Source organism: Coturnix japonica, chromosome 10 (assembly GCF_001577835.2).
Source record: "Coturnix japonica isolate 7356 chromosome 10, Coturnix japonica 2.1, whole genome shotgun sequence".
NCBI lineage: Eukaryota > Metazoa > Chordata > Aves > Galliformes > Phasianidae > Coturnix > Coturnix japonica.
The window spans coordinates 2,237,719-2,264,463 of NC_029525.1; the positions used below are offsets into that span (position 1 = coordinate 2,237,719).

Genomic DNA, 26,745 nt, shown 5'->3' on the forward strand with positions numbered 1-26,745 from the left:
CTGACTGCAAAGGCCACAGAAGGCTACACAGCGTTCTTACTGGGTAGGTGTATGCCATCAGCCCACATAGAAAGCCCTGCTATAACAGCAGGTACATGTCATGCTGCCATCCACATTCCAGCAGCAGCAATCCTACTTAAGACAGGATGATCTCCTGCGCAGCACATCACCGCACACCCTCCAGCGCTGTCATGCACGCTCATTTACATTCTTGCTACGCGTTTGTCTGACTCCAGGAAATTCCACGCATCAGTTCAGATGCAGAGCTAGAGGCCTGGGAACACACACCCACTCTTTCATGAATTAGCAGCACCAGCCAGAACCAGGGGGGTTATGGAATCAGTAGAAAGCGGTCTGCAACTAGCTCTGCTCCTACAATCCTACTGGCACCGCTTCCCTTTTGTTCCCTACATCCTCTCTCCTCTCCCTAGGACCAAGCCAGGACAAATGAACAAACACAGGCTTCCCTCTGATGTAGCAGCTACCTTATAAATTATAAAGCAAATTAAAACTAATTCATCAGTGATAACACCATCACCTGCAGTGTTTACAGGTTAATAAATTGCGCCCATGAATGAATGTGCTGACTCATTAGCTAAGCTACAAGTTAGAACTGTTCATCTCTTCTGCAATAGCCTGAACACCACCTCTGCCAAAGAATGCATTTCCATTTCCCTGCTTCAGAGAGGGGAGCGTGAGGGAGGGAGGGGAGGAGGGGGGAATTATTTCCTCTTGCTCGCTTCCTGCATTAGTGAAGCCCTGGAGGTTATTTAAATGGTAACTTCAAAGGTAGTAGTATGATCACTCTGTTTACTGCTGTAGGAGTCTTATTTTACACTCAGATTTAAAAGCTTTTCTGACAGAGAGGCAAACAGCATCACTTACAGGTTTTGGAGCCTCACAGATACAGCCGGCTTAGGTGTAAGGGAGCGAGAGGACAGGGAAAACAGGGAAAATGTGGGTATTGGCTGGCTTCTTTCATCTAAACCAGGGAATGCTGGAAAGGAAGGATTTTCAGGGATATAACTTCTCACGCTCTGTAGGGAATGATAAGGACTAATGCCCAATATGAGGAGAACCCAAACGCTCCAAGTGAGGAGTAACAGGCTGACTGATATTTAGGACACTAAGGGCAAGGAATTATGGAGGACTGTTCTGGGGCAGTGATAAAGGGAAGAAAATCAGAGATTCTCAGGCACTGAACCCTGCTGGGTAAGTACCCATCTTATCTTCCCATCGAGTCTTGAGGCTAGTAGGTATTAACTGCAAATCATTCATTCCATCTCCCCCTCCTGCCGAGGATGGTTCAGGCACTGAGTTAGCTACGTAAGCTTTTTAGGCAGATTCTCTCTAACGCAGAAGAAAATATTTTAAGGAAATGCTCCTTGCACCTGGAACAGGGAGGTGCATTTGCAACAGCTCTTTGTTTTCCTAAGCACTGCCTTCTCAGTCTGACATGATGAGGCAGATTTGGATGGGAGATGAGGTTTAGAGACAAGGTGATTTCCACCCCCTCCCCCCCACCACATTAGACTCACAGTAAAACGAGCAGTCCATGTTATATCAGGGCAGTACAGCTCCTTAATTCCCACCTAGCCCCCATCCCATCTCCACAGCTGCACCTGACTTTGGTCATTGAGAAACAGACATGTAAAATTCTACCTTTTAGTTTCCATTACAATTCTTATAGTGGATTTTTGTTGGCTTTGCCCTCCCTGTCCCTGCAGCACAGCTGTTCTAGGACAAGCTTCTCTTCTCCACCTCTGCTTAAGTAACCAGGCACATGGAAGACACAAGAAAGATCAAAGAAACATTCTCCCTAGAGAACCTGAGGGCAGGATTTGTAAATGCAAGTGCTTCTGCCATGGGGCATGTGGACTTGCCCTGAAAACTTAAGCCGGTCAAAACCCAGAACCGTGAATATTCAGCTAAATCTCTGCATTTTCCCATGGGCACGATGAAAATGGAACCTTCTGACAGGAAGCCATTTTGACAAATTTTCTCCCTAATACTGCCTAGGGTGGGGAGCAGCGAGATTACATGGTAGAAATATCACCTTGCAGGAAAAATAAGCTCCAGGTAGTGCCAGCACTCACATATGGCTGAATATAACTGCTCCGAGCATATTTCAGCTTCTGTCTCCAACAAGCTGGCAAATTATTGCATATATATTCATCTGATACAAAGAAAGTGGGCTCTTGGAAGGACTTTTTTTTCTCCTCTAGAAAAAAAGGGAAAAAAACAGTTGCTTTAATTAGAATCTACTGGCTAACAGCCTTTTTAGGAGCAATTGCATCAATTCTGTACCACTAGCCATCACATGAAACCATATTAGGAAATAACTTGATACATAACTGGAAAAGAAAGTAAATGAGAACAGAATAACACACATATCAACAAATCCTCTGTCTAGAAGCAATCAAGCATTCCAGGGATTTGGGAAAGGGCGGTTGTGAAGAATGCATACCCTTATTTATATCTTTCATTCTTCAGAAAATGATTTCAGTGTATATGAAAGCAGGGGACCAACTGCAATTGCTAATGCTCTCAACAAGATCGTGAAGCATGACATCTGCAGTTGAAATGTCGACACAGAGAAGGGGGTGCCCATGTAAGCTTTAGTGATAACACTCCATTCTGAAGGATGATCCTCCCTGCAGTTCCAGACCATCCAATCCAGGCACCTGACAAGAATACATTAAACACATTTGCTCTCTCCCAGGTCTATCAAGAACTCATTGAATAGAGAACAGCTACTCAAATAACCTGAGGCTCCCAAGGTCAAACTGCATTATCAGTTACACTTTAATCTCCATCACTATAAACACGTTCAAGGATGAACAGAAGATCCGAATTCTACTCAAGTCCTGGATTATTAGAGCTTGCATGTGACAAAGGCTGGACCTTCAAAGTGTTCCAAAAGAAACCAACCAAAGACTATGGACACACAAGGTACTGTTTGCACAAAACATTTTCCATCAGTTTACTCAGACAGATGGGAGGGCTGTCCTCTGTGTAAGGCTCTGTTCTAGAAGCTCGGAGATGAAAAACAAAATGTAAATTCAACAAGTGAATATTCATAAGATGAAAACTTCACAAGGCTGTTTTATATTTAGAATCCTTTGCTTGAGAACATACCTCCCCAAACCAGACATTCAAACTAGTGAACCACCCAGACTCGGAACCTTCTCATCACAGAAGCTCAGCATACGATGTCTCCTGAGAGATCTGGAGATGATGGGAATCTTTCCTTCATGGGCAACAACTAAACCAACTCCTTCACTACCCAGGAGCCTGAATCTCATCTGATTTATCCTATTCTCTCCTCTTCTCCCAACTTCATGCCTAGTTAAAACAAGCTTTCTCACCCGTGACTTCCCCCCATGTGCAGAAGTAAAAAGATGGGAATATGCCATTTTCACTGACTAGGTTTTTTTTGGACGCAGCTCCATCCTCCCCAGTGATGAGCAGCTCCTAACTCTAACACAAGTTTCCTAGCAGTAGCACTGCTGCTTCAACTGAAACAGCACTGAGTAACCATGTCCTCTTCGTTAAACCCCTTTGAAAGTGAATGATGCGATGCTACATCTCTAAAAAAGCAGTAGAAATGCACTTTATGCTCATCCAAACAAGGAGCAGCAAGACTGGAATTCAGAGGAGCCTGCAAAGATACAGATTGTCAAAAAATGGTGAATTTAAGAACCCGGTAAACATTTTTTCCTATGTGGCATTTGCTATGGAGCCTCTGTAGACAACAAAGTAAGATAGGGCCTATTTGTATGCTAAAAATCATTTTTTAAACTGAAAAACTGTGTGTACGCTGATACTTACAGTCTATCATTTTTCATTAGTGCATCCACACAGAAATCAAGTGTTCTGATATAAATATATATCCAGGCACACTACCGTTATGCTTCAAAATGATTAAAAACTACAGTCTCATTATACTGATAATTTCTGGGTAGGTGAAGAAGTCCAGTCAGGAGGTTATTCCCGGCTCCTGCACTCAGTAAGGTCGTTCATTTTTTATTCACTTTATCTTCCTGATATATTTTGATATATTTTGACTACTCTTCTTCCACGCAACTAAAAAATGACTTTTCAGAAGACCACACGAGAATTCTGCCACCTCCTTGTACGGCTGTAATTTCTGCTTACATTCTTAAAGGTCAGAACTTAAGAAAGAATAATGAAAATAAGATTTGATTGCAATATTTAATAATATTAGGTCGCACCCTTCAAACAGAGAAAAAATAAACACAAGTCTGTCTTAAACAAAAAATAATAAAAAGGCCAACAAGAAATGACTACGCCTAACCCTCTAAAACACACTCAAAACTCTCATTGGAGGCAGGTGATTAAACAGAATAATGCCTACAGATTCTTACTCAGATTACAGTGATATTTCCTAGACACTTGGTCTTAGTCTCTTTTTCAGACAGCTCCCAGTCTAAATGGATGATGTTAACTCTCTTCATTTACATGATGAAGAACCACAGAAGCAAAAAGCAAATGCCTTGATCAGGTTAGAACTCTTGCCCGTTCTGCATCACTCTGTATCATTCTCATCACTGAAATATCTGAGTACCTTTCACAAGTACATTGACCACGCCATGTGACAGCATTAGTGTCTGTCACTTACAGAACATCTCAGAGCTTGGCAACTGCACCTTTGCAACCTAGATCTGGGCTCAGTCCTCCCACCTTGCCCTGAGGATGGTTCCTTCCTCCCAGCAGAGCTCCTGTAATGAGTTCAGGGAATTCACTACTGGAGAACTTCAGAGTTGAATCAAAATTCTTCCATCATTAAAAAAAAGTAGCAGCAGTGAAAGGACAATAACAAGAAAGATTTTTGTTTAAGTGACAGGACAGACTTTTCTGTGATTTGAAGCTCCCTCAGGATTGTGAAGCGACAATGCTCATATTTTATCATCAAATTGGAACCCAGCTAGTAAGTATTGGCGATATGAAAAAAACCAGGTACACTGATTCCATTAAATGGGAATGAGCGCTGCTGTTTTAGCTGAACAAACATGATTTGTTCAATCTTGTATTGCAATGCAGGAATTGCTCTTCAATTTTTCATAGCAGAAATTCCTCTGTGAAGCCATATTATAGGATTGGGAATGATGGAAGAATCTAGAAAGAGCTGCAGTGCCAACTGCAACTTTGTTACAGGCTGATAACCTACGACCATGCAAAAAGGTTGAAGATGAAATCCCAGCTCCCTCAGATTTGGAGTCTAAATGACCATTAATTGCAAGAGAGCCAGAACTCTTTTCTGAAGTTAGGAGTGTCTACTAGTGGATCGAGAATGGCAAAACTATATGACAGCATAGAGAATCAAAACAAATAGATCTCACATTTCATATTAGTTCAGGACATAAGTATGTCCCAGAAGAGCTCCTGGTGAAGTTAGTTCTCTCTGTATTCTATAATCAGAATTAAAAAAATTTGGGCAAGTTCAACAGAAATCATGCTGCATGTTGAATTCACATTAACACAAACTGGCTGGTAAGCTTACCTACTATGAATCCCCTGTCTGAGTTTTTAATCCTAAGGCAATTGTAAGACCACCTGTGCAAGAAGACAATGACTCACTCTTATGTTCTATGGAATGGATGCTGGTCTGTACCTTTTCCCTCTCATAGAGCATCTCCATCCAAGTAAAGTCTGTCACACTGCACACATGGTCAGTTTTAAGTTTTCTGTGTTGTCTTCTCTTTCCCCTCTGTTCTGCTGTTGTTTTGGCATTTCTTTAACGCTATCACTGTCTTGAGCTGTGATCATCCTTCATGTTTTCATAACATCATTAGAGCTGAGTTCTGCTACAATTCTGTTGAACAAAGAGACCTACTAGTAAAACAGATTTCAGAAACCACCCTTATTCATATTCTTATCTGTACTACCAGAAGCATTTTAATACTTTTTTAATAGGACTGAATTTTTATATATACTACTACAGGAAGTAGTGTATATCATGGCCTTACCATGGATTACTGAATATAGTGAGGGATGGCTGATGGGACAAACAAAGAGCTGCCTGTGGTAAGCTGGTGAACTGTAGTCTGCACCACAGCTTAACTGAAAACCAAACACACAGGTATCAGCAGATCAAGAACTGCAGCGTGATACTTTCAGTTACTGCTGCTGGTGGGTACTGAAGCAAAGCTGCCTGTGTAACAGTTACTTCCCGAGAAGGACCTCAGAATTCCTTCTGCAGTCATTTATAAGTTAGATGACAACAGGAAGTTTACACAATGTCAAAGTGATTCAGAGAGACAAAGAAAGCACCAAATTAACGATGCCATGTGTATAAAAGAGCAAATTCCAGCAGCAAAGAGTCACAGGGAGTCCAGGACAGAGGGCTGCAAATGGACAGTGACTAAATCAGAGTTGGAAAACACAGAGACCAAATCCTGCCTGTGGTACCTGCAGAAATGAAAGGGTTTTAGTGCAGGATGGGATACTAGATCTGGAAACAGGCCAGACCAAGTAGACATAGATCCATTTCCTAAAAAAGGGAGATAAATCTTCAAACATAAAGCAAGACTACCTGAAAGAAAGGTGGAAGAGCTGTGATGAAAATATAAGAACACCAGAACGAGGCAAGAATGGCCAGACATCACTGCAAAACTCAGCAGGTGTGTTACAGAGTACACCTACGCTTCAATCAGCTTCAGACTGCTCCGGCAATTACTGCACAAATCTCAAAGAACAAACTGGGTTAACACATGATTAAATACAACAAACTTGCAATTCAGGATAGGGATGGACCCACATTAAGCTACCCCTATACAAGCCAGCCAATGAATAACATATAGCAGTTCTACTGAGGCAAGGGAAGTGGTAAAAACTGAATTGCTTGGCAATTATTTTCTATTTTCTATTAAGAAAAAATTCTAAAAGGTAAGAAAGTTTGCATTCTTTGAATTATGCTTGATCAGAATAGCATTCTCCTATAAACATTCTTCCTGCATTTGAACACACAGAAAGATCCCCAATGGAGAAAGCCAGAAACTGATTTATCAGTAACGTGATCTTGCTTCCAAACCCATCCACCCGTGCCCCAAAGCAATTCTGATTTTATACCTTCTGTTCATTTTCTCAGTATCTCAGCTTGGCTTCAGAACTGGCACCAGAGAGTGCAGCACTGCTGTTGGGTTGGTTGCCTTCATTTCACAGAAAACAGGATAACTTAAAACATTTATTTCCATAGACTTACCTTTTCTAAACATTTTCTTGACTACAGCAGTTGTGGGTCCCTTCCAAATTCAGTAGTTCTCTAGAGATGTTCATGGAAAAGCTTTTTCTACAGGAAAATGTTGCTGACAGAGGCATTAAGACAGTTTTAACTTGTTGTAAGCAGGAACAGTTTAATATGAAGAAAGGAGAAGAAAACATACAGTTAAGAGCACCAGCACAGAAGTTAGGAGTTGGATTGACTTATGTAGTCATACAATTAATGACAGCTTTGGATTTTAAAAAGGAGATGGTTCTCTACAGTTGGTGCTCCTGCATTATTTCAGTCCATAGTTTCATGAACACTGTACAAAGTGAAAGCAAGATACCACCCAGGACTTCCTGAATCCCTCTCCTCTCTGACCTTGTGTGAACTCCAGTGCTTGTAGAACCTCTAAATGAGCTCATCTAAGTCATGAAAGATCAGAAAACATTCAGCAAGAAAAAGTTGGGGAAGTTTTCTACTACTCTGATGAGCCAGTGAAGTTCACAAGTGTGCAGGTGCTCTTAGCTGCAGTAAAATCTTCACAAAGCAGCTACCACCATGCTGTATATGCTCCAGCTCCTGAGTTCTGGTCATGCTATGAGGCTATTGCAGGCTCCCCAACAAAAACCAACTCTATAGAGACAAAAATATCAGCAGTCACAAAGTTTCCTGTATGTGGATTTCTGTATTCACAGCTCCCGCTGGTTAGGGAGCAAGAGGAATCAACTGTGCATATTTCACATATCAGCCAACACACAACATCAGCTTTAGCCAACTGGAAGCCTTTATCGCAATCCTTCCTTGCTGTAGGAACTACAATTTCAAAGACCTGTTAACTCAATTAATGTTTTATTTGCCATACCACAATTTCTGGTCTCTCTGCCCTGCTTCTACCCTGACCAGCCCTCAAAGCATAATAGGAAAAGGACTGTGTAACCCCATATAACAAACAAACAAGCAGTTAAGGAAACTACCATTTGTCTGGAACAAAAGCAGGGAATTGACACACAGAAGCTCTCTGGCTTTGGATTCTGTAAGCAGATTTTTTCACTCATTTTAAGATACCAAGAATTATCATTAGAGGGCACTGTTCCCCCCAGTAGAAAATGGGTTCTTTTCCTGACATGGATAGCTCTTTCAGATGTGGCAAATGTACGTTTCCAGATAACTGAAATCCAAAAACTAGGCTACAGCTAGAATTCTGTTCTCACATTTCCTATCTTTTTCTATCAAAACCACTTCAAGAATGCATGAAATCTGCATGTCCAAATCCAAACACACCAAGGCTAAAGACTCAACCATTTCTGTGCTGCAGTAGGTAAACACCTCAAGAATGAATGCAAATTAAATTATTTTATCCTCTTATGCCTAATTGTCCTACAAAGTCTCCTTTAACAGCAACAGATTGTTAAGGGGGTGAGATGGAAGAGAATTTGTACTCACTCCTTGTGAAGACACACGACACCTTTTCCTTCTGTTTGTTAAGTTCACAGCACATGTTTGAAACCCACATGCATGCACACAGCTACATTTCATCTATGTGAGCAGATGCTCTTCAGCAGAACATTTCCATAGAAGAGCTGTAAAATAACTAAAATCTTTTGACATTCACACTCTTCCCATTATTGATACTTACAGATAAGTAAATCAGCAGCCACGCTGCTGTTTCAGAGCACATACAGCACTGATGAGAGAAAAGCCCCAGTTCTTTCTGGGAAAGGCATCAGATGAATATTCTGGAGGTTTTCACTCTCCAGGACTCAGCCATCCTGCTGGGCTTGCACTTTCTGATACAATTCCTGCATCTCTTGTCCCAGTCCAACCAAGTTTACCTCTCATTCTCCAGCATTGAAGAAACAAAAACAACTGAGGCAGGAACTTGAAGTGCCATACAGGAAAAAAAACCAGAGACTTCCACTGAGAAGACTTACAGCACTAATACAGTTGTTAACATTCATTTTGAAAGGTGAGGGGTTGAAACGGTATGTTTATAGGCCTAGAATTTCAGCTTGGGATTTCTCTGCGAGCGTCCTGGGCTTAAGCAATATTATTTCAAGTAAATTAGATGAGGGAATTCTTTCTAGTGACTAACACTAGAGCAGATTTAATAAAACTAAAACTGCCCGTATGAGATAGAGGAATCCCATGGTACTATTACTCCAGACTGAAAGCTACACCTCTTACCAATCCCCAGACAGACAGCTATTCAGCTGACGCATGTATAATTCTTCTACTCAGCCCAAGGAAGTCAAACCAATATGTTTCAAACAAGAATTCTGACAGGCAGAACTCCTTGTAAGTATTTAAAATACATTAAAGAATATCAATAACAATTCTTTTACCAGACCCAACCAACTATGCACATTGGGAAGGAATTCTAACCATTAAAATATTTGCTCTTATGACATTCAAATTAAACATATGCATGTTAGTAAGCCCAGAAGAGCACCACGCTTATGTTTTTAATGATTGCTTTTACTTCCTTTTCCTATGGCTTACATTCTATAAGAAGTAGTGCTTGTGATCAGCTGGAATCTTTTCCATGTATCAGCAGGAGAACTGAGGTTTCCTGTTTATTACAACCACAGAGCTTCTCAACTCTTTAATCAAACCTCTCTACGTGGGTTAAGAAAACCAAATGGCAGATCCTTTTGTTGGGCAGCAACCTGCCATGCAAACTAGTGAGAAAACATACAGCCAGCCACGCTTCTCAGAGAACCTTGCGTTTTCATTACCTCTACAACAACTGGTGTTGCAAAAGTAACTTGTCCCATGTCATCACTGGAATGGCTGTTGCCTCCAGCAGGCCTGCTCAGAAACCACTGTACTGTTTGTGATTAGTTCCCCAAAAATATGCCAGAAGTTTTGCTACGTGAAACAGTTTCTGATAGCAGTGAATTATTTACATACACTTGCATGTCTGATGACAAACCAGGATATAAAAACACAGCATGAAGGAGATGAAGGAAGATTCTAAATAGAACAACATACCTGGTTAGCAGTGTACAAAGACTTCAAATTCTGTAAGTGAATTAACACTATGTTCAGTATTAAACTTGTTCTCATTGAATAAGCCTTTACAGAACTTTTGAGAGGCTTTCAATGTTCTCACTGTTCCAGTCTGTAACTCTGATGTAACAATCAATTTGAAGAGTCATTTTCTTCAGGAGGGCAAGTCCAATCAACTCAGTGGCACCATGCACAAGTACAAAGTTGACCTCATGCCCAAGCACCTCAGGATCAGGACCTAAAACCCTACTCGACTAGAAAAAATAGTCCCTTCTATATTGCTTCTCTACTTGTCCATGCAGATCTTTTCAAGTGTTACTTCACCACTTCGTTAAGTAATTAACAGAAATTACTACATGTCAGCATTAAGTTTAACTTTGTATGATACACATGCAAATGAAGTTTACTTCACACTGATTTTTACAGCTAGAATCGCCTGTTGCTTTCTTGTAGCTACAAAATAGGCTCAAACATGATAAACTTGTGTTGCATTTGTTTTTACACAGAGTGAAACATAAATCCAAGCTGAAATATGTCAGAATAGACTATTCAGCCCATATCCCTGCCAGCACATCTTTGGAACAGACTGCAAACTAGCCATAGTTCAGTGACAGAAGCCATCAGAATCGCACCTTTTTCACTCAGTTGCAGGTTAAACTTCGAAGCTATGTGGTTTTATGTATCTGGTCTGATTTGTACAGTCACCTTTCCTTCTTGCTTCCATCCAAAAACGTGTTTAAAAACATACTAGCAGCATTAATATGTCATTACTTTGGTACAGTTACTCAAAAACCTGGTATACATCCAAAACCTTGCGCTGTACAGGTCTCCACATATATCCACAGCAATGAAGCCAGCTAGCCGTAAGCTTCAAGCAAGGACTTGTCTATATCTCCCAAATGCCAGTTTCTTATCTTCACCCATCAGCACCCACCCATCAAATGATAAAAATCAAAAACCCACAGCATAAGAATGGCAGGTTTATTATTATAACCCAGACGTCAGATTTAGAAACAGTGGTCCTTGCGTTACACAATGGATGTGGATAGATTATCACATACCAAAATGGTACAGTACAGAGTCTACTGATTTTGAAACCAGGATGACAAATCTTGCATATAACCAACACATTCTAAATGCCAGAAAAATGTCAATCAAATAAGCAATGATGAAGAAAAAAGAAGCAAAAAGTATTAAAGTATTTGTAGTGAATGAGCAGAAAACCCTATAGGAGAAGTGAAGGATGGGTCTGAGTACACTCCTGAAGTCTGAAAGATACAACTGAACTGGAGCAACTGAGAAACAAACAAAAAACCCACCCCGAAACACCCCAGCAAAACAAGCAACTGACTCATTTCAACCTCAGAAACCATTATTAGCAGAAATACACCAGGGAAAAGGGGAGTTAGCTTTTCCCCTTAAAAGAACTCAAAACCCTCAAATCCACATCACTTCCCTTACATGATTATCAACAAGACAGCAGGGTAAAGAGAGATTACAAGCAGAAGAAAAACAGTAGGAATGTCGTCCTGTCTTAAATTAAGACTATATAATGACCATCTTGACATATATTGAGCATGATTGGCCACCATCTGCTCCTAAAGCCATTTACAGCAGCAAAGCTTACAAAGGGACTGGAACTTTTTTCAGTTTTTGCTATGTTTATAGTTTCAGTATTTTGGAGACATTGTAAAACACAAAAAGTAAACCTAAATATGCTGCTTGTCAGTTCTAACAAAGCAAAAGGTTCAATCAAATCGAGCATGTTGGCATAGAGACATACCAGGCATTCATTGGTCAGTTGAAACAACATGATGTGACCACAGAAGCAGCACAGACATGATTGCTTTGCACTACTGCAACCGCAGAAGGTGCAGCAATGCAGGCAGAAATCATCCAAACTCCTCCCACAAGGATGTGCACTCAGGGCTGTTCTCACAATTGCTTGCACAAGGCTGCAGTGTGGCTCAGTGAGCAGAAGATGCACGACAGAATCTAGCAGGGGAAAAGAAAATCAATTGGGAGGAAACATTTATGATGCAGAAGATTCTTAAAAGAAAACAAATCTGGGGGTGAAAAATTAGGGAGGTCAAGGGAGGACGAGGATGTCAAAAAAGGGACAACAGTCTTAAAGTAGCTCAAGCTGGGGGCCAAAGAGGACAGGAAGTGCCCTGATGTTTATTTGTACACAGTCACCAAAGTTCCCATCATACAAACCAGCTCCTGCCGCTGTTTCAGAGGGGGATACATTTGGGAAGAGAAGAGGGAAGGAACATCTCTAACCTTACTTCCCCTCAAAGGCAAACACGGAGCTGATGGTTTCTCGCACACAACAAAGCAATCCTAGTAGTTCTTTCACAGAAAAGCAGTTAAAATTGAATCAGGATGGATTTTAATGAAGCAAGTGTCAAACAAGCACATCAACTTCTTAAAAACAACAGGACTCCAAAAGTTTAATTACAAATGCATTTTACAGAAAAAAAAATTGGCATCTCAACAACTCCAAACACATTAATCCAAGTAATTTAATTCAGTTTTCATGTATTTTCCTTAATATTTCTCTAAGTGATGAAAACGTTTTATCCTGCTCCTCTCCTTGACACCAACATTTTCATTTGTTTTCCACATCAGCAAACACTGAAAAACGTTAAACTGAAGTGACACTCAGAAACACCGGAAAGACAAAATCCATTTTCATAGGGTTGATCAGTGTAAATAAGAAGCATCTTAATGAGACAGAACATTAATTGGTGTATCAGCCGTAAGCAAGAAATTACTTTTTCCACACATAGGTATAACACTGCCCCGCCTTCCTTGTAGGAAAAGTCAACAGATTTGTCAACCTCCAGTTAATAATATGATCTTCAGTCTCCCATCCTGGAATACTTACATGCTACTCAACCAAACGATGCATTAGCAGTGTGCCACAAGCTGATGGCTGTATTGAATTTATGGAAGCAGGGCAGCCTGCAGCCACAAATACCTTATTTATGGAATGTGTACGTCATAGGCTGGAAGTGCATCCTTCTACCACACTACAGAACAATTTCTGGAACCTTTATGGGATGTATCAGGTCAGATGTCACAGTCAGCTTTAGAATTTCATCAATCGTATTTTGGCCACAATTAAATCCAAGCAAAACACCGCTAACGCTACAAATCCAGACATGCACAGGAGAGGAAGGCATGAGTGTCTTCTGAAGACATGAATCCACATGATTTCTTCCCCACACAACATTTGTCATAAAGTCCACTAAAAAGTTCACGTCAATCATCTGTTGGTCTCATCCACATTACAGAAAATAACGGAGGTCAATTCAACAAATCAAGGTTCTTTTTTATGAAGTCTTGATCGTGAGCCTGAAGACAAGAGAAAGGAGTTTCCTCCAGAAAGGAAGACCTGAATATACATGAAAATCCTCGCTGCTTGGCTACAGCAGGAAGTCCATGAGAAAGTGGAGACCTGACATACAAGGTGATGACCTGGAGATGGCTTCAGGCAAGCATGAAGTCTGCACACGTCGCATGGGAAAAAAGAAACTGCTGTTTAATCTTCTACTTGCCTTACAGATACACAAAAGCAATCCCGACTGCAATGCACTCATGTAATAAAAGCAATCTCCAATTCGTAACACAGAAAACCTGAAAGATTTCTGAAGGAGGAGCAAGATTGTCACATGGAAGAAAGCACGTTTCCATCATTACCATTAAGCTCACGGATGTCCAACAGGTGCTTAACCACAGTCTGAATTCAAAATATGACAGCAATCAAAGGACAGCAAACAATTTGCATACATTAGTGCAAACAGTAGGTGCCATCTTGGACAAGAGGTGCAGCCGTAGCTCAGAAAAATTAGTCTCCAGTGTGCCAAGTTAGACCTTATGCTAATAAAAGGCTTAGGCCTTTAACTTAGGCCACACAGAAACATAATGAGCTGAATGATATAGGCTTGACAGTCTGCACTTCGCCTGTACAGAAGTCAAAAAGCACTTATGTGCTGTAACACAGAATACCATCATGGGTTGCTATGTGGACCTAGCTGCCAATAACCATCTCTGCTATAATAATTCATGCAAAAATACACGTGCTGCTTCCAGGCACGCTGCTTTCCAGCACCAATTTCAGAAGGGCAGAAGAAAATACAATTTTCCTGCCCACTTATCTTTATATAGAATATTACTCTCACCGTGAGATCATTCTCTCCAAAAGTAAGCAGACAACTAAATTAGAGCGAGCAACGTATCAGAGCAAAGGCAAACTGTGTTTTGTGGTAGCCTAAAATGGAGATTTCTGTTTTCCCAGCCAACTGCAAAAAGCTAACGTTTCACTTTCTACCCTATCTCTGATCTACGCTGCAGTAAAACATTCCTCCCAAACATTTTCAAGAGATAACAGTGGGTCTGCGCAGAAGGGCAGGTTGCTGTGTGCAAGGGAGGTGCTGTAGGGAAACAAAGAAGTCCCTCTCCTGGTAGAATCGAGTCATAAAGTACCAATTGCAGCCAGTCTCACACAAACTCATATTGTTGAAGTTGGAGGCTAACACAGAAAACAGAGTTCAGCTGAAGATTAGCTTATGTAAACATGACAGGCAGGGGAGGATGAGACAGCGCACCAAGGGAGACTGCCCATTATAGTGAAGAACACAAGCGCTGCTATCCAGTACTGAAAGTATCAGATAAAAAGATGAAAACTAAAATGGAGAAAGGTAATTTCACAAGATAAACATGAGAACAAACTGAAAGACACTAGAAGACATGAAGCAGTGTAATGCAAGTTATTACTACAACACACAGGCTGACTTCATTTCACAGAGGTTTCATCTCCATAGTCAGCAAGTCCGCAGAACATATGCACCCTCACATTTAGCAGAATTAATAAGAAACTGAAGATTGCACAGAAGTTGCATGCACTTAAGGGTTTACATAGAGGACAGTTCCAGAATGTTTAGTGGGTGATATCCGTGGCTTCTTAAGACCTTTTAATGCATCTGTTTGTCCCAATGACAAACCACAAAGGCAGGGACCGGGACAAACCTGCAGTTCTGCCTCCCACCCCTAGTCTTTCCCTCATGGCTTCATATTCCACACTGGCCAAAGAAATTTTGTCAAGTATCACCGGATCACGAGACCTGCGGATGAAACAGAAAAATAAGTGTTAGAAGACGACAAGCTGTCAGGATTGAAGAGGACACTGCTGATACACTGGTTGATACACCTGAAAACACAGTATTAAGAAGTATTGCACAGAAGCCAACAGAGAGAACAATACCAGAATTCCTCCTGTTTTTGCAACTGTGAATTCCTGCTTCCACTCAAAGAACGGTGCTAAATAAGAAAGGCTTCCTCTCCCCTTCCCATATGCTTGCACAAAAAATGCATCTTCACCATGTAGTACAGAAAAGCAACAACAGCCACCAGCATAGTCAAATACTCTCTAAGAAAAGCACCTGAGCCACCAAAAAAAGCCATCTCCATTCTGCAAAGGGCAGTTTTTCAAAGACTATCATCACGCTGGTATTTTTGCCATGAAATTGATTTGTAATGTGTCCCAACCTCCATCGCACCATTTGGTTGATAGAGACGACATTTAGAAGAATTAACATAATTTATATGCAAAGGGATAATGATGACAGTCTGCTGTTTCAATCCATCAGATGGCAGCTGAATCCTTCACAGCTTCTCCTCTCTCGTGTGGAAGCCCTACTTTTCTTCTGAGTTTGTAACTCTAACAGCCAACCCTCTTCCCTTCTAAGATATTGTCACAAAATAACTGCCATGTGAGCATCGGCGTGACAGCCCCATGAATTAGGAGACCACTGGAACCAGTTACATGCACAGATCTGTATAATGAAACTAGGTGATTATTAATTATAGTTTAATTGCCTCAGTGTTTTGCTGCTGAAAGTAGGGGAAGTATCAGGGGGAGGGGGAAAGAGGAATGCAGTTTTTCTTTTTAATTATAAAGCCAGAAGGATTCTGAAGCAATAATTTTTTTTCCTCAAACCAATTATAGCTAAATCCAGCTTAACCAAGAGGAAAATATTTGCATTTTTAGGAAAGCAGAAAACATCCATTATTTAGGAAATAAGAATCCCCATGACATGAAAACCGAAGTCTAGATCTCAGTAGCCTTCAGATACACTTTTACTGGCAAGGTGCTTAAAGGACAAACATTGATTCAGGTCTGGCACACCCTTCTAATAACTCACTAATGAGAAACTACTTTCCCTTTTATACACTCTGTAAAGCCTCCCCCCATCCTCCACATCTCTTTCTGAGCCTATAACGCAGTTAGAAAACAGTATACAAAAATGAGGAGGTTGATGAGCTATTGAAAAATCCCAGGCATGGATCAACAAGCTGTTCCCCTTCACAAACAGCAGCAGTAAAGCCACTTTGTTCTGCTGGGAGCTCAGTCTGCTTAGAACTACAGTCCTTTCCATCTGGCTACCCTCTGGAAGGACAAGATCTTTTAGCTTAAGCCATGCTATAATGGGGAATGTGTAATTAGCTGATCTACACAGTATCATGAAAGGTCAGAATCAGAATGGATGAAAAATCCTGTCTTTGTATTTACAGATGGTGTTACCTCGATTTATTTGCATTTCTGAACACTGTACAAGACACACAGTTGATCTGACAAAGAATCCAGGTATGTACGTAGGTAAAATAAAAACAGGCAAATTCCTAATGGCTATCTGGTGCATTACAGGGCGTTGTAGTTCTAGCTGAATTGTTCTCTTCAGAGCGACTGGTGTGATGCTGTTTTGGTTCTAGGAGAACACAACAGTGTTGATAGCTGCTACTAAGTGATGCTGTGCAGAGCCAAGGCAATTCACAGCAAAAGGCCCTCGGAGCTGGGAGGGAGCAGAATTAGGACAGCTGACTCAAACTGGCCACAGGGATGTTTCATACCACGTGACATCATGCAGGAGGAGTTTGGAAGGGGTGGGATCTCATCTCACTCCTCTGCTGCTCAGAGGCTAGCTGGGCATTGGTCAGGGGTGGTGAGCAACTGCTTGTGCATCACTTGTTATATACATTCATATTTAGTCATAGCTATTATCCTTTTCCTTTTCTTTATCTTGGTGATAGTTTTACCTCAACTCATGAATTCTACTTTGTTTTTTTTTCCTGACTCTCTTCCCCATCCCACTGGGAAAGTGGGGGGGAGAGTCAGCAAATGACTGTGTGGTTTAACCCGGCAGGCAGCTAATGATCACAACATGGGGGTGGAGGGAAGTACGAGTGCAAAACGCAAGGAAGCGTGGCAATTCAGAAAGGCTGATTTTTCTTTGTTGATTTGTTTTTCTCCTCTGTTCCTTATTACAATTTCCTGAGCTGCTGAACAGAAGCAAAAATGAAAAATCATGAGCTCAGAAATAATCTATTCATAAACCATATGGTCATTAATCTCAGCAAATGCTACATGAAGCCTGAGCTGCACATCAGCACTTCATTTAGATACAAACCCTCCTAATCAGAAGAGTTTGACTACAGGTGCTGCCAACTTGTTAGTTGTAGTGCATTTTTAGTTTAGAATGGAGATCACTTCACCTGCACCCTGAGGCAGACAAGATTCCCATGTGATCAGCAGATCAGATGATAAAAGAATGCAGAATTCTTCAAGTTTACTTTATTTGGGAAGCTCATCATCTTCTAACCTATCCAACCCTATCAATAAAATTTAAATATCATTTCCCACTTCTTTTTTTACAGCATTCTGTCAAAGTCCTTATTCGCCTTACAGAGATACTCTGAATAACTGGACAAAAGAGCTAATTATGCCATTATAGAAAGCTCTTGGAGAATTGAATTTAAGAGCCCTTCAGTGCTGTTGAATAGTTTCAGCTCCATTTGACTTTCATTAAGTTAACCCACTCCTACAGCATTGAGGAAAAAAATATGATTGTAAAATACAGTAATCAGCACAAGAATCAGTGTCAGAACAAATGCTAGCGGTACAGAGCAGAAGGCAAGCAAAAGCAGCCTAAGCAGTAAGCAAGCACTGACCTGGTCACTAGCGTTCAAGTCTGTTTACCACATCCCGGACTGTGGCTATGAGGTTCTCGTTCTCCTGTGGGTTAGCCATAATAATGCCGTGCAGCCTATTCATGTAGGAATCAATAGTTTCCATCGTGGGTGTTTCCCCGCTACCTATTGTTAACACAGCATAATGAGCCAGTGAGCACTTGGATGACTGCAGCACTTCCAAAAATTAGAACTGTTAAGGGCAACATGTCAACTGCTACAGGGCTGCTTTTGCCACGCACCACCTCTTATGACAGATTCAATAGAGCAGTATGTCCTAACTCCAAGGTGAGTAGTTCCAAGCATACTGGGACTAACAAAGCTGGGCTTTCTTTGGTTTAGGTCTCAAAGCTAATTACAACACTCTTTCAGCTGGGCATTAAGTGCATCTAAGCAGATTCCCTGGTATCTGACAGGACAGGTACAGCTCCTCTTTTAAATCAAGCAATTTGTACTTCCTGTCTTTTCCATTTAGTAACTTCTTCCACAAACAAGTGAAAGGGAGCAAAGACTGAATGTCTTACTTTATTAGGAATAAAAGAATAAGAGTAGTAAGAAAAAAAAACACACTGGAATTAAGCACTGGTAATAAGCCTTCCCCTGTATGCATCTGATGATTCCAGAATCCAATACAACAAAAACTCTGGAACAGCCCATAGCACAGAATTCCACCACCTGGCCACTTGCTGTGAATTCACAGAGATATATAAACATTAGCAATTAAATTTTAACTTGGGCAGAGAGCCCTAAGAATAACCTCAGTGTTACCTGGTAGCGGGACTCCAGCAAAGCTGGTTGTCAGTGCTTGCCGTAAGGTCTCCAGATGCTGCTGCAGCACTGTGTTGCGGCTCCGCTCTTGTATTACATCCACCTCCAATTTCTCCACTGCTGTACGCATACTCTCGACGTGCTTCTGCAGGGCAGCATTCCTCTCCTCGAACTCCATGTTGGATTTACGCAGCTGTCGCAGCTCGGCTTCACGTGCTGTAGATATCAAACCATTGTCAAGAAAACAACTGTGATTGGTAGGCAATGAAGTAGGCTATTCTGGAGCATTCAACTGATGATGTACTGATCAACTGACTGTACAGTTTTAGGTTACAGACAAACAAGCAACACACCAAGGAGTGAAAAGAAGTACCAAAATGACACCCAAGTATTAAAATAGCACCCATTTTATCTGTCATTAAAAATTAAGACATGCAAAGGATGAGAGTACAAGTGAATAGCGCAACTGATTAGAAAGGAAGGCTGTAAGAATGATTTCAGATGCATTCAGTGTGGCATATCTTAGCAGCAGCATGAAGAGGCGTAGAGACAAGTTAACAGATACAAGAATACAATTCTATTGATCATCAGCAAGAGTATCTCAATTTGAAGTCTGTTCAGTTAAGAAAAAGCCTCCAGGAATTCTGGCAAAAACATCCTCAACTCTCACTACGTGCAGCTGCCAAAACCAAGTAAAGTAACAGAAAATGAGCCAGTGGAGTCTTCCATGTGTCGAGGAAAACAAAATACTGCTAAGCAGCCTGAATTATCAGCATGCAATGTCTTGGCTATTTCTTTATCCTACAGAACAGCAGCTCCAGCTTGGAATAGTTGGAATAATGACAAACAGAATCCAAACATTAGCACCATTCTCCAGAAGGGGAGGTTTCGAAAGACAAAGCCAAGAACAACTTCTGCTGCAGCCACTGTGTTTGTACAGGGGTAAAGTATTATCAGAATCATTAACCAACTATACCCAAGTCATTATTTAGCTGAGGCAGGACAGCACAAGAGCTGTTCAAGTTGACAGCACACAGCAAGAGCTCTGGAAAACACGAAGATCCTGCAAAAGCTCAACTTACCTTTACTATGATTCAGAAATTCTTCTGTGAATATTGGGATATCAAAAACAGATCTCTCTTTTGTGTCTGCTTCTTTCTACAGAGAAGAGAGTAATACTGCTCATGTTCAGGAACAAATAAAATAGTTTTAAGCAAGAAAACAGAAAGAGAAGGGAGGCAAAAAGCAGAGGCAGATAAACAATTAGGGAAATTATGTCCACTAAGTAACATTGACAGCTTTGGAACTTGGTGAAAACACCTGAGACATCCATTTGAGATTATTTATCCCTATCATTGCTACCCATATGCAAAGATGTACTGCCTTGGCTCAGCACTGGTTCCTCGAGGATAGAAAGAAGAAGAGAGGGTGCTTTGAAAAAGACAGGGTATTCTGCCTGCAGCTCTGCAGGATAAGATAAAGGTTCCTCGGGTAAAATAAATAAGTAAATAAATAAATAGATAAAACTCCTCAGCTTCTGAAAAGCAACAAAAATTTCTACTGAACAAAAGAGCAAGAATGAAAGTCATCAGCACTTTCCCATTACAGGATATATTACACAACTTGAAGATCCTCTTGAGAGCTGAGGAACACTTAAGCCTCTCTGAGGTTCACTCAAGATTAAAATCAAAGTTCTGATTACCTCATACTAAAATACACAGCCTGTTCAGGCTGCATGTCATTTTGCCTCCCCCCAGATTAAAAAGACAATCAAAACTGTTTCAATCTTTTGTTTTAAACAAGAGTATCAACTAGTGACACCATTCTCACCTAGTGATTAAAACTGAGGTTGATCTTCAACAAAGCAGACAAAGATTTTAGAGAATTGCGATGTATGGTAAAGAGAAAGCTGAGATTTGAGGGGCTTTAAACCCATCCTCCCTTATACAGTTAGGTGTAAAGTAAGGTACGGATACCATATATATACTGTTACATAATAAATGTTCTCTCATCAGAGTACTGTTTTCTGCAATAGCATAACAATGGAGAACAATAACAACGGTTCTGTCACTGCAGATCTTAATTAATAGTTGTTTTACATATTGCTGTATGTCATGTTTATGAATCTAGGATTTAAAGGAAGACAAATGTCCTCTCCCAAACAAAGAGATGAGCATTCTGAGGTTTCTCCATGCTTTTCATGGTTACACCTGCATTTTAGAAGTTGATTCTTACCTTCCTAAGCCTCATCCTCTTGTTGCTCTTATTGTCATTAATACTGCTTATATGAATTGCTCAATGCAATTCTTTTTGGAGGTCACCTCCATACATAATATTTATAATGAGTTCAACAGATTTCCAGAAATTAAATCATGATCATCTGAGTGAAGCAAGGGGAAAATGAAAGGTTTCCATGACTTTAAGGTTGCTATATAGTCTCAAGATGTAATTTCATCAGATCCTACCTATTAATCACAAAGATAATAGCCAATGCTGATAAAGTAGCAAGACAAGAAGCTTCAGTCTTGCTCCAGTAACAACTTCAGTGAACATATACTTCTAAAAGCAATCTAAATCTTTTTTGACTCATTCCTTGCACATTGAAGATTGTACTATTTAACTACCTGCATAAAAATGCAAAAAAAAAAACCACCAAAAAACAAAGGCATATCAGAAAAGCTGGGGACTGTGCACTTCTAGATATTAATGCAAGTACTGCCTATGAGTTAATAAACACCACCAAAAACATGCTACCAAAGCATTTTCCACAACATGAAACTTATTTCCTTTAAAGTAGATGAGACCAGTAGTTGCCTCTCAGCAGTGCACATCCTTGTCACTATTGTAATGAATGCATTAAAAAGCAACTTGATCGCTTTCCCAAGGCAAAAGAAAAAAAAACCTCAAAAGAAAAGCAGATCTTTCAAAACAGCCTCTGCTTAGAAAGGAAATGGAGAGGCTGTGCATAAATAGGATTTTTCATTGTTTTTGTTTGCATTTACTGAAAACCAAGCAAGAAGTTCTGTTGCCCTAGAAATTCCAGTTGTATTTCTCTGCAGCTGTGAGAGAAAGCTTAAGTATTGCAAGAGGAGAGAGACAACAGTCAGCCAAGACCCAGGTTTGTGATACTTCTCACCATGTATAGACACTTCATCTTCAGACATTCATTACTCTTTTCCAGTATTTACATATGCAAAGCGTGTGTGGGAGGTGGTGGGAGGCAGGAGTTTTGCGAGACATCTCCCAGTGATTTGGTTATGTTATTTTCCTCTCAAGGAAGCCACAGCGCCCATGTTGCTGCAGAAAAATCAGTACCTCAAAACAACAACCTACAGGGGGTAAAGCTGGAAGGCTTATCTAGGTTGCAAGCTTTGTGTCAATTTTACTTCAGTTTCCAGTTTCAGAGAATATGGGGGAAGTTACAGCTCTTTCTGCTTTGAAAAATTCCATAGTAACAATTTTGCACGTTCAGCCTGTAACACGGCAGATACTCATGTACAGAAGGAAGAGGTTTACCTCATGATCGTGGACTGGCTGCCTTGCTCCATCTGAAAAAGACAAAAGTAATCCTTTAGAATACCTAAGATTTGAGCAAATCACCAAAAGTTAAAGCAGTTGCATGAGAGGTAAATAGGAAACTTGTGCAACTTTCCTAACAAGTCAGACAGAACCTGTGTCTAAATGTGGATGCTTTTAATGCACATCCTCCCACAGAATCTAGACACAGTTAATTCTACATGAATAATCACTTCAGACACAGTAGAGGCCAAAGCCATAGACAGAACACTTCTGCAGTGACAAGCTTTAAGCGAATGTCTGGCTACACGTCCAGCTGGGAATCTTCTCTTCTAGCTAAGATTACATTTTTGTCTTGATCAATACCTTGTCGGTGTGATTTGCCTTTTTGTCTGTCCTGTGCTTTCCTGCTAAAGACTTTGTAGGCTTCGGTCTTCTGATACTGCTCCAGTTCTCGCATGTAACGCTCCTTATCTCTATCTGCTTCATCAAGGTATCGCTGAAACAGAAAAGTCCAAGAGGTTCAGGGAGTTTCATCCCCTTCTGGAGGAAGGGAAGAAAAACAACTTGTCAGAGGAAGTGCTGATCCATCTCACTGACTAACAGGAAAGGAGCAAAGAAACGAGAGTGTGTGAGATGCAAAGGGTTAAAGTTCCTGGATAAAATTACTGTACTCTGCCATCCCTTTTTAGTGTTGTTTTGTTGAGATGACCTGCTGCTAAGGCCACTCAGTTCAACAGAATTACACACCTACACATTATAAAATAAAAGCTTAAGGACTGCCTGTCTGTGGTCAGGATTAAATGCAATCAAATAAGAACGCATTATTAACAGATCATGGTTTAAGGTTCAGAAGGGTAACACTGAGGTTCCAGTACACCTGTTTTCACACTCTCAGCAGACAAAAGCAGTACCATTCTACAACCTCACACCTCAACCTTCATCTGAGAAGCGAATAAAGCAACGTGGTTATCAGCAAAGCACAAGCCTGCAAGGATTTATCAATGTAAGCCACCTGTATTTAGGCTAAGAAAATTAATTCTTTTCTGGCCTGCAGATGTTTCACAGATCAGCATAACGGAAGGAGCTTAACTACAGAACTGTTTAGGGGAACAAATGAACAGAATAGCATTTAAGGAGTAGTCACAATTCTTATTTAGTGGGATCCTTTCAAGGAATAACTTCCCAATCCCTCCCCTCTTCAGGAGTTTAAAATTCAATGGAAGCACTGAATCAGAGGCAAACTGAGTCACATGCTATGACTTGCATTATCATCAAATCATCATGGCAATTTACTTAACAATCACATATTCCATGCATTTGGAATATTGACCCTGCTGAGGCGATAGTTAATGTCCTGGATTAGGGTGCTGATGCTGGGCTTGCATTGCTTTTGGGCACTGAGCTCTTCCACATAACATTAATTCCTTTCTTCCACCTCCAGCAGGGTGACTGCTGAAAGAGCACAGTAACTGAGTTAAATTTCTCCTTTTGCATTTTGGAACAGTGTGTTCTGCTACACTACCTGTAAGCAGATGTCATGATTTTCTAGTGCAGGTTTGTACACCTCATAGCATATTTCCCTATATGAGACAATAAAAATAAGGTTGCTCAGTTTTAACAGGAGTGCAGGGTTTCCGAAGCAGCAATGGCCCTTGGTTGTTTTATTTTTTGTTTGTTTGTTTTGTTTTGTTTTTTTCCAGAGCAAACAGCACTAAAATACTGTGCAAAAGTTTACTCACTTTAACTATCTCCTTTAGTAACCTGTCCTTTCAGGTTTGTTGGTCTTAATCCAAGACACTAGGTGTTTATATATAAGGGCTGCTCCAAAAGTAACACCTGTTTTATTATGTTGGCCCACAACATCAGAAGCAGATGTGGTGGAATCAAAGCAGAGGTTGAACATTCCTACCAATATTCTGTTCCATTTTGTTACAATGCAACAGATGGCAGCAAAGGAGCAGTCTGACAAAATGGCCTCTGACATGAAAGTGCATGTGAAGAAAAGGTATGGAATTGAATTCCTCCTCCATCTGGAAAAAGTGGCATCAACTGACATTCATCATGCTTGTGGAGCACTGATGAAGACTGAACAGTGGATGGAAGGAGAGTGATGCAGTGGGTGGTGAGTTTTGTTTCAGCAGCAACACTGTCACAGCAGCTTTGAAACAGTGGGTCACCTCCACTGGTGCAGATTTGTACAAGCACAGCATGCAGGTTCTTGTTCATCGCTGATGAAAATGCACAGCCAGTGGCTGTGACAATGTTGAAAAAGACTTTAGAAGCTGGGAATTTGCTCTATCAAATAGTGTCATTGTGCTCTTTGTATCTGTTATAGTTACCAAAGAAATACACAGGAGGCATTACTTTCAGAGCGATCCATGTACATTGGTACACATACATTTATGATGGCTTTGGAAGCTGGCAGGCCTCAGGTGTATCTGAGTCAGGTACAACACAAGTTTATTTAGATGAACTACATCAGCAGTGGAATGTCTCAGTAGAGCACTTGCCACTGTTCTGAATATATTCTTGTATTATCCAGAGGACTGAGAGTTCTCTTCAAGCCACACTTGAATGAGACATTATGGCCTTACCAGGGTTTGTAATGTAAACTCTAGAGGATCTGTGCCCCTTATTTTGAAGAACATTCCTAAACTCAAGCTTAATCAAAAGCCAATGGTTAACCTCCTCACTAAACAACAATATTTTCATTTAACAGCAATCCCATTCCAACAAGGAAAAGGGAGTTTAACGATACCCGTTTCTCCTCAGGAGGAAGTTTGCTCCACTCGTTGCCCAGCATCCTGGTGATCTCCGGGAAAGGGACTTCGGGCCTCTTTGCTCGAAGCTGCTCCCGACGCTCATTCATGAATCGCACGTACCCTGTGAGGGGGGACTTGGGGGCATTGCTGTCCCTAAGAGGTTTCTTCCTCTTTCTCCCTTTAGCCCAGCCTCCTCGTTTAGTTCTTTGCTGCTGCAAAATGGAAATGAATGAAAATTCAGATTGCAAGAAAAAAGAATTACCAGCACAGGAAGGAATAAATATTCATTTCTCAAACATTTTCATCAGGAGTATATTGCTGCAATACATCCTTGGCCACGGATATTCTTCAGTAAGTTTCAAGTCTTATCTTAGAGCAATTCTGACTTTCCTGTGAGCAAAGCCAGACAAGAAGTCTGACTATGAGAAGTTGTGCATCACCCCCAGTCCAGTGGGACAACACAGTAATAACTGTATCAATTTTTACTACAAAACTAATAGGAGCAATAACTGCTGAAACTATCACTCTCTCTGATGCAACTGCAAGTATTTTATCTTTAATTTTTGATCTAGCTCACAATTCCCTCCCCTGGCTGTCCCCAGACACTTCCCTCTGTATGATGTTAGAAGAGTCTCTGCATTAGCTGGTAGTTGTAAACTATGTCGCTGTTTTGCACCTCCCCAAGTTTTTGCCTTTGTGCATTGAGTGCCCAAAATGTGGGTAACAGAACAGTATGTAGGTTTTTGTATTCCAGTCTACTCTCTAGGCTTTCTTTTCCATTAACCAGCACCAATAAAGAGATGGACAAACTCAAAGGAAGGAACACTACGATCTTCCTGTGGTGCACAGTTCAAAAGAATCACATAATTATCACTCATTCTCCTGGCTTCATATCACCAGTACAGTAATCTCTGGACAGCACTATTTTTCTTATACTATGTACAAAAAACTATTTCAGTCCTTCTAATCTCTCCCCAAATCAACACGTTCCTGCTGTCATGTCAGTTTTAGTTCCCTTTCTGGAATTTTAGTGCTTCCTTAAACAAGAGGACCTCACAGCTGATGACAGACTACAAGGAGAAATATCACATGCATCTATCAAAATACCAAAACCACTTTCATGTCAAGTTTCAGTTCCTTCATGATTTACTCATCAAGTCTCAGCGTGGGGCAGTACACACAATGCAGCCTCAAGAAGCAAGCATAATGCTTTCCAAGACATCAGTTACTGTGGATGAGTGTAGCAGTCTCAGTTTTCTGCCCGCAACAGAGGAAATACATTGTGGCAGCAGAGCATACAGCCTTCACCAACAGCAGGGGCAGAACCACTTCTGGGGCCCGTACTGGCTAAAACAGACACCTGAAATGCCCTGTGTGCCATTATGCAACAGCAGAGAAATAACTAGGGAGAACCACAAGATGAAAATG

The 26,745-nt window shown here is 40.8% G+C and overlaps 1 protein-coding gene across 3 annotated transcripts in view; it reads right to left on the reverse strand.

The window, feature by feature from the left end:
• Positions 1 to 11,204: 11,204 nt before the first annotated feature.
• The window catches only part of HMG20A (high mobility group 20A), a 33,364-nt gene continuing 17,823 nt past the window's right edge, over positions 11,205 to 26,745 (reverse strand). For all 3 annotated transcript variants that reach the window (XM_015872458.1, XM_015872459.1, XM_015872456.2), the window contains 7 exons: positions 25,314 to 25,529; positions 22,919 to 23,051; positions 22,553 to 22,584; positions 20,119 to 20,194; positions 19,037 to 19,252; positions 18,251 to 18,394; positions 11,205 to 15,366 (listed from right to left, as the gene is read on the reverse strand). In XM_015872458.1, the coding sequence (XP_015727944.1) occupies positions 18,258 to 18,394; positions 19,037 to 19,252; positions 20,119 to 20,194; positions 22,553 to 22,584; positions 22,919 to 23,051; positions 25,314 to 25,529 (810 nt within the window). In that variant the 3' untranslated portion in view covers positions 11,205 to 15,366; positions 18,251 to 18,257. The remainder of the gene's footprint in view (positions 15,367 to 18,250; positions 18,395 to 19,036; positions 19,253 to 20,118; positions 20,195 to 22,552; positions 22,585 to 22,918; positions 23,052 to 25,313; positions 25,530 to 26,745) is intronic.